The sequence below is a fragment of the Calonectris borealis genome, chromosome 3, assembly GCF_964195595.1.
Source record: "Calonectris borealis chromosome 3, bCalBor7.hap1.2, whole genome shotgun sequence".
Taxonomy (NCBI): domain Eukaryota; kingdom Metazoa; phylum Chordata; class Aves; order Procellariiformes; family Procellariidae; genus Calonectris; species Calonectris borealis.
Genome location: NC_134314.1, coordinates 50,843,991 through 50,859,447, shown reverse-complemented (window position 1 = coordinate 50,859,447; position 15,457 = coordinate 50,843,991). Strand labels below are relative to the sequence as shown.

Here is a 15,457-nt window from a genome sequence, read left to right as displayed (position 1 = left end):
GAAATGCCCTTTAAGCAAGGGGTAAAATTGGAAAGGCAGTTTGACAAGTCTTTTTTGAAAGGATTTAATTGTGACTGGCCTTTGTAAGGATAAAGATGGGCTTAACCCAGTATCTTGAGTGTAGCATCCCTGAGTTTTTTCAAGTATAATAAAATCTAAATATGAACGTTGCTTCAGGCATCTGTCCCTAGAAGTATGGTTCTGAGGATAAGTACTTTTTGGCAGAGTTAAAAGCTGCAGGCATTGTGGTTTCAAATTCTTAATCTGAATTTTGCAGCTTGGATCAGTGAAATAGGAGGGAAAAGAGTCTGATCAGTTACAAAAGAGGAAGCATTTTAAAATAGATACTGTGACCAAAGCCAAGTCTCTTAGGTTACTCCAAAGAATTTGTGTAAACTGAGATTCCAGATTGTGTAGTACAATTTTGCACTGTAAAAAGCAATTTCCCTCAACATCCAGCACAGTGAGGTTTAAAACGGGAACATCACCAGCTTCTGAAGATACTGAAATTTTTCTGGCAAACAGAAGTTCTGAGAAACATGATGTTCCCCAGTCCCACGCCAAGACTTCATCTTGGATCTGCCTTTTGTCTTAGAATTAGCAAATGGGCCCAAAATCCAAGCACTTTTTGTAGCTTCAGCAGCAAGGCTTTCTTAGCAATTCCCTTTCTGAAGTTTAGTTATTTAATAAAATATCTCAATGAAATTTTTGAGCAGTAATTAGGCTGCTAGCAGTAAGATTCTCACACCACTAAACTTGCATTCATTTTTATGAAATTTAGGGTAGAGTGTTCAGTTAAAACGAACTCTCACTTGCTAATAATTTGGTAATATACTCTTCCATTTTCTTGCTTGTGTGCCAGTTTCCACAACTTGACATTTACAGGGTCTTGTTGAGATGTGCTGAACTAGAAAAATTCTACTGCCTTTTTTCTAAAGAAAAAGGCACATACCTTAATTTAATTGAACTTCAACTTGTTTATGGCGAGGCTACTTCATTGTACTTTTCTCTTTCTTTTAGATAAATATTATGCAAGATGGAAAAATTATGTTCCATATGTTCTGAAGTTCCCAGTCTCCCTAAATAATGTGATACTAAACCACTTTTTCTCTTAGATAACACCAATTTGTGTAAAATGTTGGTGAATCAGATTTTTTTCTTTAGGAGATATGACAGTGGAGTCTGGGAGACAGAAAGGCTCGTAACTGATTTTGTCCCAAACTAAGCAATTGTGTTTGGGAAAGTGAGGACAGGGACAGGGCTTTTGCGTGATAAATGTTACTGCCTGACAGCTCCACTGCCTGGTTTTAGTGGAAAGCACACACACGAGGAAGTGCTGAGATAATGCTCTTGGCACAGAAAACGTGATCAGCAATGTTAAGTCACATTACTGGCTATCTGAAGAGTTAACCACGAAGTAACACTGAATGACAAATACAATCTTTTGCTTAAAATAATCTGCTGTCAGAGATGTGTAAGAAGCATTAGAATACATAGTTACTATAGAGTTTATTTAAAGAACGTTTAATATATTTTAATTTTCTCTTACAGAGTATTAATATTAGGAGCTTCAGGAGGAGTTGGTACATTTGCTGTTCAGGTAATATAAACCAGCATGCCCAGGATGCATCTTCAAACTATTCAATATGAAAAAAAAATTAACAGAAGGGAATTGAGGGAAGGAAAGTGAAATAGCAAGCTACTGATCGATTTGTCTGATCAATCTGATCGATATTTCCAAAAGTGAAATATTTTCAGATTTATTGGTTTCCATTTGTTACGTTGTATTAAAGTAGGAAGCAGGGACTTTCAAAGAAAGGAGTTGTGAGTGTAGGTAGTAAAAGGTTGCATTTCACAGTTTGGGTGCAGGAAATCTCTAATTGGTGTAACTTGAAATATGTAGCTTGTTTTCATTATCTTTCAGTCAGCTCTGCTCCATAAATATGAAAAGAACTTGGTGTATGAGTAGAAAAACTGATGGGAGAATGTATCATCTACCGTAACTGTTGTAGGTGGTGAAATGATGTGAGAGGCACCAGGCTTTTATGTGCAGTGTATGTAAAGCTTAGATTAGCTTTCCCTCACTGTCTTTGCCCTGCTGCCCTTTTGTCTGTCTTCATTCCAGTAGCTCTAAACTTTGGAGAGTCAACATGCTCTTTTATTGATCCATTAATTGTGGAACATCCTCTTTTCATGCTCTCATTTAATTTGGGGATTTTGATTCTAATTGGTATCATCTCATGCTGAAACATCTTTCTCTTGAGAATATGAAAAAATATAGAAGTTGAGTGATTCCATCACTGTGTTCCATGTTACTAGACCATAACCATAGTGGTTTTAAAGAGGCTTACAGGAGAATTTTTAGTGGTATGCTATTTGCCTGATCCATGGTAAAGCAGGTGGCTAAATGAGATCAGTACGAAAGGCTGACCAGCCACTGACTAGTTGCGATTTCTACCTGATTAATCCTGAGTAAACTACATTAATTAATTTGGAATAAATGTAAAAAATATTACTGTGAATGAAAAATGAGATTACAAAAGAGATAAATAACTAGCAAAAATCCTTTACTTTGCTATAGCTTTTGGAATAGAAGATAACTTGACATTCTCCCTGTGGTAAATCAGAGATTACTTCCTTCTTTTTCTCGTTATTAATATTTGAGCTATTTACAGTGAGATAGATATATGAAATACTTAATGAGCAGGTAGGAATATAAAATATTTCAATTTAAATATTTTAAAATATTTAATGGTTGATCTGGTGACAGTTTTGTAGATTGGACAGTACCTCTTGGTATACATTTAGCTGACAGATTCAGATGGCAAACTATTTTATTTGAAGCCTTATTTATCCTGAGACCTGATATCTGTAAGTGGCATTAAAAAACCACCCACCTTCCTCCACACCAACTCCTCCCTCCCCAAAACCTCCTTAAATATTGATAATTTCTAACCATTGTTTGTTTGTGGGATGTGTGACAAGTTATCCTATGTTGGAACACAGTCTCCTCACTCTCTACTAAAGGTGCTCATTTATTATATAAATATAACAAGAGTTTGGCTTTTTAAGTTGTTCTCAATGTTTCACTGAATTTTAAACTTTGGACTACTTTTTTTTTTATACTTGTTTTTAGCTAGTGAAGGCCTGGGGTGCTCACGTGACAGCAGTTTGTTCTCATGACGCCAGCACACTGATGAAAAAGCTTGGAGCAGATGATGTGATTGATTACAAATCTGGAAATCTGGAAGAGCAACTTAAAACATTACCCTTGTACGTGTTTGTGTTGTTTAATACTGAGATGAAGGAGTTGGAGGTCAGACCTTCTGCCTTTTGATTGCTTGACTCAAGTCTGTCAGAACTCTCTCTTTTTTTTTTTTTCCCATTTCTAAAGCATTACTTTGTAAAGCAAATTCATCCCAGCCCTTTTTGAATGCAGTTTGCCAAGTGAGTATCCCAAGCACAGATTTCATTGTAAGACTAAGCTGGTTAATTGGGCTTGTGGAGGCAAGTTCACTTTCACATGCTTCTCTTCAATGACTGTGATTTGAACAGTTTTGTCACCTTCCATCCAAGGATCTTGGAGCATTTAGAAAGCATGAATAAATTAAAGTAAGTCGCAGAAATCCTGTGTGAGGTTAGTAAATAGTAAAATTGATCTTCTAGAGGGAAGAACTATGTCATGAAGCAGTTAGGTGACTTGCTTGAAGGTCTTCAGCCGCTGTGCAACTCAACTGGGAGTAAATTTCTCTTCTGTAACATTGGGTACGGCTGCCTCTGATGAACAATCACACTTATCTTGTCGCAGCAATTATGTTTAAATTAGCTTGGGGGTTTTCTCTAGAACTGAAGTCTTTTTTGCTTTTGTAATCTTTTCCATCTGTTTAAACTTAGTCTACTGTGACTTGTATTTGAATATGGTATTTACACTGCTCTTTTTAGCTAGTTTGAGTTAACTTTCTGGGAGGGGAAATAGAAGCTGTTCAATCTACGAAAGAATCTTACTGATAACTGTGCTAAGAAGGCATGTGCCCTTTAACTATGGTGTGATTGTCAGCAGGCCTGAGGTCAACTGTCCGTATGGGGAGGATGTGCAGCAATTAACTTAACAGTTTGCAAGCAGTGCTGAATTTGCCTTTGTGCAGTTCAACATCTTAAATGCTAAACACCCATTCTAGCAAGTGACTCTTTTTAGGAGCTATCAACAGCACTGTCTTAGGGTGTTATGATGTAGCTGAGCCGATCAGTCAGGTATACTGAGGGGGAGGGTCCTACTTCCCTCCCCTTTTCAGTTGTACTGACTCTTCAGGCTTCATGGTAAGCTACTTTTTCCTGGAGCCTTAGTTTCATGATTTTAATTTCGCTTGTTGGCAGCTAACTGTTAGGTTGACTGAACTGTAACATGAAATCACATCCTTGGAAGACAGGCAGAAAAACTATCTTTCCAGAGATAAGAACTTTTCTATTTAATTTGCATAAAGTATTTTCCCTCTTATTTGTAGGTTATTTAGATTCAAAGTATGTGTGTATCCATATCTATTGCAATCTGGAGATTGCTGGAAATTTACAGATGAGAATGAGCTGTGCATCTAACAGAGTGCATAGCTCCCTGTTGCCCTATTCAGCCTTTACAAACTCACATGCTGGGATAATGAGAAGGAACGCTGAAACTGTGGCTTGTTGCCAGAGGCTGCACGTACCCATTCCATGGGGGAAAGGTTTTAGACCCCTTCCATTGTTAGGTTCTATGTCAAATAGGTAGATTCGAAGAAAAGAACCGTCAGTAAAGGTAAAATGGTCCCAAAACAAATAGGGAGGTCAAAAAAGACTTTTAGAAGTGAAGCTGAGAATTGGGTCACAGAAAAGACATGAAGAGGTCAGGATTAGTAGAGTAATTTTTTTACGTAACTTTGGCCACTGGAACCAACTTCCACGTGAGTACAGCATGTACGGGAGATGTTCCTAGTCAGGGCATGAGCCCAGACTAGTTTTTACATGCATGTGGCATATTGTTCAATGCTAGGACCAGACCTCCAGACTGTTCAGTAGCCTCAGTGGGAGGGCTGAAGAGATGGAGCTCTAGAAGGCTTTGAGAAAATAGAGAATGTAGTTGTGCATCTAAGAGTCTACTTTTTGGAGTTTAAGAGCAGTTTAAGTTATCTAAATAGCCTGTGTCTGCTGTGCAGTGAATGGGCAATACCTGTAAATTTAACTCCCATTGTCCAGTAAAACTGGGATTTAGCTGAAGTCTTGGGACTTTCTTGCTACTGTCTTGCAGGCAGTTATTTTAATGCATTGCAGTGATATGTAAAAATGTAAACTACAGCGAATTTCTGATATGAATTAGCTTAATTATGATGAATTATGAACCATACCATGATTTTAAACCCATTCTTTACATGTCTGCAGATTTGATTTCATCCTAGATAATGTTGGTGGATCCACTGAGAAGTGGGCTCTAGATCTCCTGAAGAAATGGTCAGGAGCAACATATGTTACCTTAGTGACACCTTTCTTGATCAATATGGACAAACTTGGAGTGGCTGATGGCATGTTACAAACAGGAGTCACTGTTGGTTCCAAAACTGTAAAGGTATTTGACAAAATCCTATATACTTTAATATTATGTAGTACTGTAGAGGCTTCCTTTGTGGCTTGGATGCTAGTCATCTGTCAGTGGCTCATCTGTCTTATTTTCCTCATATATCATCAGGTATACTTCAGATGCATTTTTATTTTTTCTTGCACTGGAAAAAAATGTGTTGGGGTGGTGCTGATTGGTATATGTGGTAGTTCGGGGTGCTTTGAAGTTTTGATTCCTTATTGTGCTTTTCAGTGTGGCCTTTTCCATATGGCCTCCCTAGCGAGTCCTGCTGACAGCTAGTGTTTCATAGTAAACAGAGCAAATCCCTGCCTTATTGAAGTGAGGGTAATTTTGCTACTTGCTTTAGGCTGTTCAGGCTTTCTCTTAAAACATTGTTCCATGACTGATTCTCTTCATCCTATTCCAGCACTAGAGAGTAATAAAAGTGGTTGAGGGTGGCTAGAAAGTCTTTCATCTCTTTCATGTTCATGTGTCTGGATGGTGATACTGATTTTTCTAGTTTTCATAGTGGATCTTAAAAAATTCAGCCAGTGGCCAGATCAGTGAGGCTTTTTAGAACTTTTCTCTTTCTTCTCTCAACATGTGTACTTGCTCTCCAAATGAATGCTTTTCAAGCAGTTGCCATGGTATTCCTGTGATGGCATGGCTGAATGAGATTCTAAGTCCTGCACCGATACTTTCAAAGGAAAGGTCAAAAACAAAATGAAAATGCTGGGAAAAAATCATGTAATACTATTTCTCAGTGTGCATGTTCCCATGATGAGGAGCATTATGTGCCATGCATTAAAAATTATCTGCCCGCCTTATTCCTATTATGACTTACTCAGAGGAGGTGCTCTTGACTTGTCCTTGTGAGATCTTCCCAAAATGCTTTTCATGGGAGCTGCCATCTGTCATTGGACAGTGATGACTTTGGCAGATGTGATGGCGGAAAATTTAATCACTGACACTGAGGTGGAAGGTTCTAAATGTCACATTGCTGGCTTTATTTTACCCCCTTTGTGAATGTGTATAAACATATAGCACCATTTTTCTATTACGTAACAAGTAATGCTGTTTCTAGCTGCAGAGACAAGATGGTTGTTTTTCTCAGCTAGCTGACTGGTGCAATTGGACACAAAATTCACCCTGATCCTATTGTGGTAATACAACATCCCTGTCTGTACATTTAATCCACATGCTTCGGTGACTTTTTTTTCAGACACTTGCATATAGTTTTCATGTCTTTTCCTTAAGTTACTTTTCTAGTGCTTCTGTCATTAATTTTAGTTCCCATTTCAGTTTCTTCTCATGATTTTTTAATATATTTGTAATCTTTCTTCCAGCATCTCTTTAAAGGAGTCCATTATCGGTGGGCATTTTTTATGCCAAGTGGCCCAAGTTTGGATGAAATAGCGGAACTAGTTGATTCTGGAAAGGTATGTCAGTAACGGTTATTTGGCTATTTGTGCTGAAAGAGGTGCTGCTTTGACTCAAAAATGGTGTAGTTCGCAATTAGGGAGTAAAATGTTATGAGAGTCACAGTGAGGAAAACTACTTAAGAATTGACTTGGTCCAGTTTCTAACTTCTGCATTTTGCATGGAATTCAGGAGTTCGTAGTCCTTAAGACAGTTCTGCCTTCTCCCTCTCCACCCTACCTGTTTTTAAAAACTCAAAACTTACTAAGTTATGAGGAAAGAATGTCCAGCAATTGTTTATTTTTGCCAGTGGGAATCATTTAGCATGAACTCTGGTGCTGAAAATGGTATGTTTTAAGAGGCCTCATTTGGTTCATTTGGTCAGAATGAACATGACTGTGTGTATCTGCATATGCAAAATTGCCTAGCCTGGATGATCAGGAGTCCTGCCCATAATGTGCACAGACCTAGAATATTCAGATTATTGCAGGTCATAAACGATCTGCATTGGCAGAGTGGTGACAAGAATCTTGTGTTTCGTTATTTCAGTGCTTCAGAGTATAACCTTTGTGCTAATTCAGCACAGTGACTTGGAATATCGTGAGCGTTCATAAGCTTTTGGGGAATCTCTTAGTGGACTTGGGGGAAAGGCATGAAGTGGCAGATTACTGCTTTTCTGATCTTTTCAGGTTTATAAGCTTGTTACAAAATGTGTGTGAGAGTGAGCAGTTGATTGCCTGTTTATTTGGACTGCGTGGTGCTGTATGTCCTGACAGTGTCCTCTTTTGGATAATTTTATGTTGCCAAAATTCCCTGAGTAGAGGATATGGACAACTGCTGTTAATCTTTCTATATGGTATCTAAGCAGAAGGGGAAGCAGAGTCTGCCATGACTGCTGGCAATTCCAGTAGGTGAACTGTCAGGCCATCTTGTGCTCAGAATTTGTGCATATTAGTAAAATTTAGATCTCTCAAAGTTTGAGTGCTGATCTCCTTTTCTGCTATGTGTTATGTTCCAGACTTTGGAGAAGAGTAAATAAATTGCCGTTGTACTTAAGGCCTGATTGCATCTATTTGCCACCTCGGTGCTACTGATCAGAATAAAAATCTTCCTGAATTCAGCCACTTCAGTTCCTCTGTCATGACCAGTGTGCTGCTGATACAGGCAGTGGAAAGTCTTGTGTTTCCTAAAAAGTTACCTACTCATAAACAGAGGCTGCAGCATCAAATAAGCTGTGGTGCAGTGTGTTCCTGGCTACAGCTTTGCACCACTCTGCTTTGCATTATGTCCAGTGCTGTAGGCATTATCCCACGGTCAAGAAAGAAACCCTAGAAGATGCTTCTCATCCTGTGATTGCATCCAATCACACTACTAAATTATAATTGTTTAAGAAACAGAAATGGCCTTGTCTTTGTTCTTACCATTTGTCCCAATTCTTAGCCAGTCACAACTTGTTTTGTGTTCTGCTCCTACCTTGTATGCGAAACAAATGCAGAATATGCTCATGAAAGCCTCTTGGGAAACACCTGTTTATGCAACAGAGACAGGGCTTAATCGGCGTTCTCTGCCTAATAATCTGGACAGGTGAATTGTAATGCCATTTAAAATGTACGTCATACATACATGAATGTCCTGATGTACTTTTTGTTGTAAGATGATCATGAGGACAAAGATGTTTGCTTTGTCTTTTATTTTCTGTGCAAAAACAGGTCATAATGTCAGACTGTTTATCTGCATAGTCATTATTCTAGCAGCATTTTACTCTATTTTGTAAAATGTTGTAAACACCCATGCTATCATCAGTATTTTATAAGAACCAGATGTGTTCCATTTAGACAGATGTTAATAAGACTATGACCTTTATTGTCTAGACACAACAGTTCTTTTAAATGGACAGATCATCCATTCAGAAGAGTAGGTGTTTGGAAAAAAGGCAGGAGAGAATTACTGGAGGAAGTGTACCATAATTTCTCATAGCTAAGTGAAAAGAAATGTTTATGTTTGAATAGGAGACAATAAATGAGAATTAAAAAAAAAAAACCACAAAGCAGTAAAAGTGTAGCAAGAAGACTTGGGGAAGCCAGTGAAGTGAGCTCATGTAGTTGAATTTCTTAGTTTTGAGTGATACAGTTTTGAGTAATGCAGACTTAGTTATTTTGAAATTTCAGTGAATCATCTTTTCTGTTATAGACATCTTTATTTTGAGATTGTATGAAGTGTGAATAGGAGAGCAATTGGAGAGCTCCTGAAAATGAGAGGCTTTTTTCAGGAAAGTATAAATCATGAGGGGGGCTTTAAATGAAGGAAATTAAAAAGAGCTGATGGTTTAAAGAGATGATGTTATAGTAAGTGAAGCTTTGAAGAGCATACCCCTGAAGCAGTTACAGATCACATTGATTTGTCGGTGTTTTTTCTTTTAGTCCTTTTGCACCAACACAGATTTTTAGTTCTGATGAGTTCATCATGTTCCTTTGCGAAAGCAAAAGGATTCTCAATCCTTCGGTGGATGAAGAATAAGAAAAAAGGGCATTTTGTTTTGGTTTTAACACGGATGATCTTTGCAGCAAAGAATAGAGATTTGCAAAATGTCAGCTATGAGGAGTTCTTTTAACAGCCTTTTTTAATGGGAAGGGGAAGGAGAGGATTTGATGAGCTGGTAGTGCAAAGAAGTAGAATAATTTTCCTTTTGTAATTTACCTGCACATCAGCTCAGTTCTGGGGATTGTAAAACCATTTTCAGTTTATGAGCTGTTTTCTCTGCCTTGCAGCTGAACATCTTGCAAAGACACTATTGTGAGACTGAGGGACTGGGAGGCTGCTGCAACAGTTATGGGCATGGAGAAAATCAAGTATTTCCTTGTCAAATTTTAGAGATACTGGCTACTTTCTAAACTGCTGGGAAGTCCCTGTTGTGGGTTGAACTCCGCCAGTTAATTACGAGGCGGTAAGGACTGGCTTAACATGAGCTCCACCAAATGAGTTGATGAAGCGCATGTCAGAGGCTGGGGATCTCTTTCCATGGCAGAATGTTCCTGGTGAATTCCAAGGTTCTCATCTAAAGACAACTGAAATCAACAGAGCCTTTAGTTCAGGACACAGATCTGCTGGCACACTGTTTGCTGGAGCATCGTCACTGGTCTCTGCTGCCAGCATCATCACTGAAAGGCTTGTTAGGAATTAGTTTGATGTATTTATGGTCACTGTTGTGGATTTAACATTGACAGTCTTGGGTTTTGCTGCTTGCTTAACTTTTTCCTCCATTCTAAGGATGTGCCATTCAGTCCTTGACGAAAACATACCAAGCTCTTACAACTACATAAGTTTGTAGAAAGCCTCTAACTTATGATTGAGCACTTACTTTGCCTTTTATAAAGCCTGATGGAGGAAGGCAGGCTCAAAAGACTCCTTAGTGTAGTAAGGGGGAGCACTAAGTATGTTGTACGATAGGATGTGGGTTAACATGCAGCCCTGCAGAAATTTCAAATTTTCATTTTAATTCAGTGCCATTTAAATGCAGTGCAGGTGTGTGTGTGCAGTATTTCTCGTGGCTTAGTACTCTTTCCTTCAGAGCAGAGTTGCATCAGGTGGGCTGGTGGGTGAAAGTTGGTTTGCGGAAGAAAGGGTAAAGGACAAGTAGAGTTTCCGATCATGAAATGAATAGATCATTCTCTTTCTAGATAAATTTTACAGCACAGGCATAGATAAGAAAAACAATTGCATGCCTATATTAATGTAATTTGTGTGAAATGTTGCTTATACGTTTTGCTGAAGACACTAGATGCTTTGGACTTAGCACCTCTGTTGTGGTTTGGAGGACAGGATCCTGACTGTTCTTTGGCCCTGTTGCTGTCTTCCTGTGCAATGCTGTACAAATCGCATAACCTTTTGCTACCATAATTTCTCTATCTACTAATGAGGGCTAATGCCCTTTATCCACCTTTGGTGATTTGCTCTGAGATACCCTGTTAAAATGTGGAATTCAGTTGTTTTCTATTGCTAGCCTTTGCTATTCGGGAAGTAAACACAAATGGATATTGTCATCCACTTTGACATTACTTGGGTTTTGAGTTGTTTGGATGGCCATGATTTAAGATGGCTTACATTCCTCCTGTAAGCATAGGTTATCACAGCTTCTTGACTCTGTATCCTAACCCATGTGTATTGATTTGCTTCCAATTCATCTTGTTACAGTTCTGCAAGTGACTTTTTCCTTGGCCCTTGTTGCACAATTGTTGCAGATTTCTCTCATCTGTATGAATATCAAACAGCTAATGTAATGTATTGAGTCCTTGAACGTTCTCCAAATCTGGCATCGCTCGATGTGGCCTTCTCTGCAGTAATTCCAGTCTTCGTCTTTATGGCTGTGCTAAGGTATCTTATGGTACCCAAGGTGACTTGCCCTTGGGTGGTGCCTGGTTTACTCTCCCTATCTGAAAAAGGACATTAGGGTAGTGATTCTGTACTTCTAATTGATTAGAAGTACAGAATTGTACGTCTAAATTGATTAGAGATCAGTCCTTCTTCCCACTCTCTTTAGTCACTCACACTCATTCCGACAACCATCTTTCTCCATGCTAAATTGCAAAGCTTGCACATCTCTTCCCCCCCCGCCCCAATTTTGTGTTTTCTTGCTGCAGTGGTTTTGCTTGCCAGGTTGGTTGGCTAGAGCCCAGAGATGTTGATCAAGGAGAGGTTGCCAAAAGCTCTGCTCAGTCCTTTCTCTTCCAGAAAGGAACCTCTATCTGCATTTTGTCATGGCCACCAAAAAACCCACTGTGATTTTTATTAAAACACATCTGCTCCTCTTCCTCCAGGACATAGTAGCTTGCTTATGCTCTTTATGAAAGTGCTGTGTGATTACAGCATAAAATGTCTGTGAGGAAGACTAATGGAAATTTTGCATACTGTGGAGAGATAGGGTTTGAATATGTAAATTCACGTAAACCACAATGAGGTCTGGAAAGATTTCATCGTATACCAGGTATTTAATCAAATGTGTTGCCTCAGCCTGATGTAATTGCATATTCTATAGAAAATCAGTCCTAGTGTTCTGAGCTCTAGTCCCCTATCTAGGAGGGAATTATGTCCAGCACAGCAGTGAAATGTGGGGTCAACAAAACAGTTCTTGTCTGTTGTGAGTTTAATTTGCTGAGACCTGGGGAGATGCAGGTTATGCAGGACTATTCTTCTAATATATATATAATATATAATATGCTTTTATATATAAATATATATATAAACTCATATGTATATAAAACTGTACTAAAGTTTGTTGGAGAGAGATGGATTTGATGGATGGATTGTTCGGTGGATGAGGAATTGGTTGGATGGTCGCATCCAGAGGGTAATGGTCAACCGCTCAATGTCCAGATGGAGATCAGTGACAAGTCGTGTCCCGCAGGGGTCCGTATTCGGACCGGTACTGTTTAATATCTTCATCAACGACATAAAGCAGCAGGATCGAGTGCACCCTCAGCAAGTTTGCAGACAATATCAAGCTGAGTGGTGCGGCTGACACACCTGAGGGACAGAATGCCATCAGAGGGACCTGGACAAGCTTGAGAAGTGGGCCCACGTGACCCTCATGAGGTTCAACAAGGCCACGTGCAGGGTCCTGCACCTGGGTCAGGGCAATCCCCAGTATCAATACAGGCTGGGGGATGAAGGGATTGAGAGCAGCCCTGCTGAGAAGGACTTCAGGGTACTGATGGATGAAAAGCTGGACAATGTGCACTCACAGCCAGCTGTATGCTGGGCTGCATCAAAAGAAGCGTGGTCAGCAGGTCGAGGGAGGTGATTCTGCCCCTCTGCTCTGGTGAGACCCCTCCTGGAGTACTGCGTCCAGCTCTGGAGCCCTCAGCACAGGAAAGAGATGGACCTGTTGGAGTGGGTCCAGAGGAGGGCCACAAAGATGATCAGAGGGCTGGAACACCTCTCCTGTGAGGACAGGCTGAGAGAGTTGGAGTTGTTCAGCCTGGAGAAGAGAAGGCTGTGGGGAGACCTTATTGCAGCCTTTTAATACTTAAAGGGGGCTTATAAGAAAGATGGGGACACACTTTTTAGTAGGGGCTGTTGTGATAGAACAAGGGGGAATGGTTTTAAACTAAAAGAGGGTAGATTTAGACTAGATATAACAAAAAAATTTTTTACAATGAGGGTGGTGAAACACTCGAACAGGTTGCCCAGAGAGGTGGTAGATGCCCCGTCCCTGGAAGCATCCAAGGTCAGGTTGGACGGGGCTCTGAGCAACCTGATCTAGTTGAAGATGTCGCTGCCCATGGCAGGGGAGTTGGACTAGATGACATTTAACAGTCCCTTCCAACCCAAACCATTCTATGATTCTATGATTTGTTCTGTCTTAATTGTATGGTAGCATTGCCCCAGATTGATTTAATTACCAGCATAAACAGCAGGTCAACTACCATGAACGTGACTGCTAGGGGATTCCAGAAGAGAGAGTTGCTCTTTCCTTTAGTTAATAGTTTTTCAGCATGGTTCAGTAGGTAACTAAACCCAGGATCTTCCTCACTTCTACTGATTTAAGCTTGGGCTAGGCTGGCACACACTACAATTCTGGGCTTGTTCCAGTTTCTTACTGCTCTTCATTGTGTTCTGTAGACGCTGTTCTGCCAGGGCTAATTAATGAACTAGGGATTTTTTAAGCCTCTTCTACACTCTGAACCATACCCTGATAGCCTGCTTAACTGGGATTTATCTTCTAGCATTTTAATAATCGTAGATGATACTCATGAGTTACTGTGGGCTGCTGTTAGAAGGCTTGATATGAAAGAATGTACCTTGGCTTGAAAAACAAACAAGCAAAACCTGGTAATACAGTTGTTTGTAAGATGACTGTGGGAGTAGACCCCAGGACACATGCCTTTCATTCCTGTGTCTTAATCACTGCACCACCGTTCTTCTTATGAGTGTATGAGACTGTATCGTTGGATCATTTTTACTTCTGTTAGGCATTTGGGACAGAAATATCAGAAGTATCTGATGGCCTTTAATGTGCTCTTGGATGAAAGTGCATATTCTCTGAAATACAAGTTAATCAAAAACATAGTACTGTATAGTTGCAAAGCTACCCATACTGTTTAGCCTGGAGGAGGCTGAGGGGAGACCTTATCGTGCTCTACAACTACCTGAAAGGAGGTTGTAGCGAGGTGGGTGTTGGTCTCTTCTCCCAAGTAACACGCGATAGGACGAGAGGAAATGGCCTCAAGTTGCGCCAAGGGAGGTTTAGATTGGACATTAGGAAAAATTTCCTTACAGAAAGAGTGGTCAGGCCTTGGAACAGGCTGCCCAGGGAAGTGGTGGAGTCACCATCCCTGGAAGTATTTAAAAGATGTGTAGATGAGGCGCTTAGGGACATGGTGTAGTGGGCATGGTGGTGTTGGGTTGACGGTTGGACTCGATGATCTTAGAGGTCTTTTCCAACCTTAATGATTCTATTCTATGATTCTAACTCAGCTAGTCAAAATGGCAAGCAGGTCTTTTCCATTACGGCAAGCCCTCAAAAGGATTTTTGCTGGAGCACATCACAGCTCTCATTCTGTGCACTGCAAGTGTCTTTTCCAATGCGTCTACACAAGCCATAAGCAGACTCATGGCTACTTACCAAGGCGTAAGTAGAGTGTGTGCACTGGGAGGCAGTTGCAAAGCGAGTCTGCCCTGCAGTTTTGACATGGCCATCCTTTACAAACCTGCGGGAGAGCCAATGCACTGTCATTGCCCTTGGAGTGAGGGGATGACTTTTCTTTTCTGCTTTGAGCTAGGCTTGCTCTGAGGGCCTCTGAGGTTTGGTTGTCTCTCCCTGAGAATTTCAAGGCTCTAGCTCTCCCTCCAGTGGCAGGAAGCAGCTCCACACTCACTGGAGCGACTTGTTACTAATAGGAGGGTCAAAGCTGTCTTCATTCTCTTCATGTTTTCTCACTTGTCCCCTCCTGATAAATTCAGCCTGTGTCCTTGCTACCATAGAAATGGGGACCTCCAAGGGTGGGCTTGAATTTGCCCTTAGCAGGAGTGTGTTCCTGCTGACCAGTCAACTTCTGCCAGCGCCTGTACACTGCCTGCTGTGTTCAGAGCTGGATTGGCTGGGATACCACCTCTGTGCTCTATGTAAGATAGCCTTAATCAGCATCAGCAATTACTCTTTTTATTTTTCCAACCCATGAGTTCATTTCAAGAGACCTGAGATTCATTTCTATAGTACGTCCTGCATCGGAGAGAATGAAGAGGAAGAAAATACCTTTCAGGCCCAATCTGTTTTCAGATAAACATTTCAATGCGGGTGTGTTAATCCTTTCTCTCCCAGACTTTAGTTTAATCCCTTTCCCTGAACAAATAGAGGTGTCCTCTGGCAAGGAACTGATGTGTGGCTGTAAATAGGCAGTGTTTTTATGATCCAGTTAATCTCCGTTTATTATCACACATTCAACAAACAGCAGACGC

At 40.3% G+C, this 15,457-nt stretch overlaps 1 protein-coding gene across 6 annotated transcripts in view; it reads left to right on the top strand.

Annotated features, from left to right (window-relative positions):
* Window positions 1-15,457, top strand: part of RTN4IP1 (reticulon 4 interacting protein 1) — a 30,879-nt gene that overhangs the window by 7,047 nt on the left and 8,375 nt on the right. For 2 of the 6 annotated variants that reach the window (XR_012672966.1, XM_075145604.1), the window contains exons 5-8: window positions 1,552-1,600; window positions 3,137-3,273; window positions 5,410-5,593; window positions 6,931-7,023. Coding sequence is in view for 5 of the 6 variants with exons in the window: in XM_075145604.1 (XP_075001705.1) it covers window positions 1,552-1,600; window positions 3,137-3,273; window positions 5,410-5,593; window positions 6,931-7,023 (463 nt within the window). In the remaining variant the exon portion in view is untranslated. Of the gene's footprint in view, window positions 1-1,551; window positions 1,601-3,136; window positions 3,274-3,666; window positions 3,766-5,409; window positions 5,594-6,930; window positions 7,024-8,021; window positions 9,752-9,771; window positions 10,439-15,457 lie in introns of those variants that run through there. The other 4 variants (XM_075145599.1, XM_075145603.1, XM_075145600.1 and 1 more) reach the window with 4 other exon arrangements.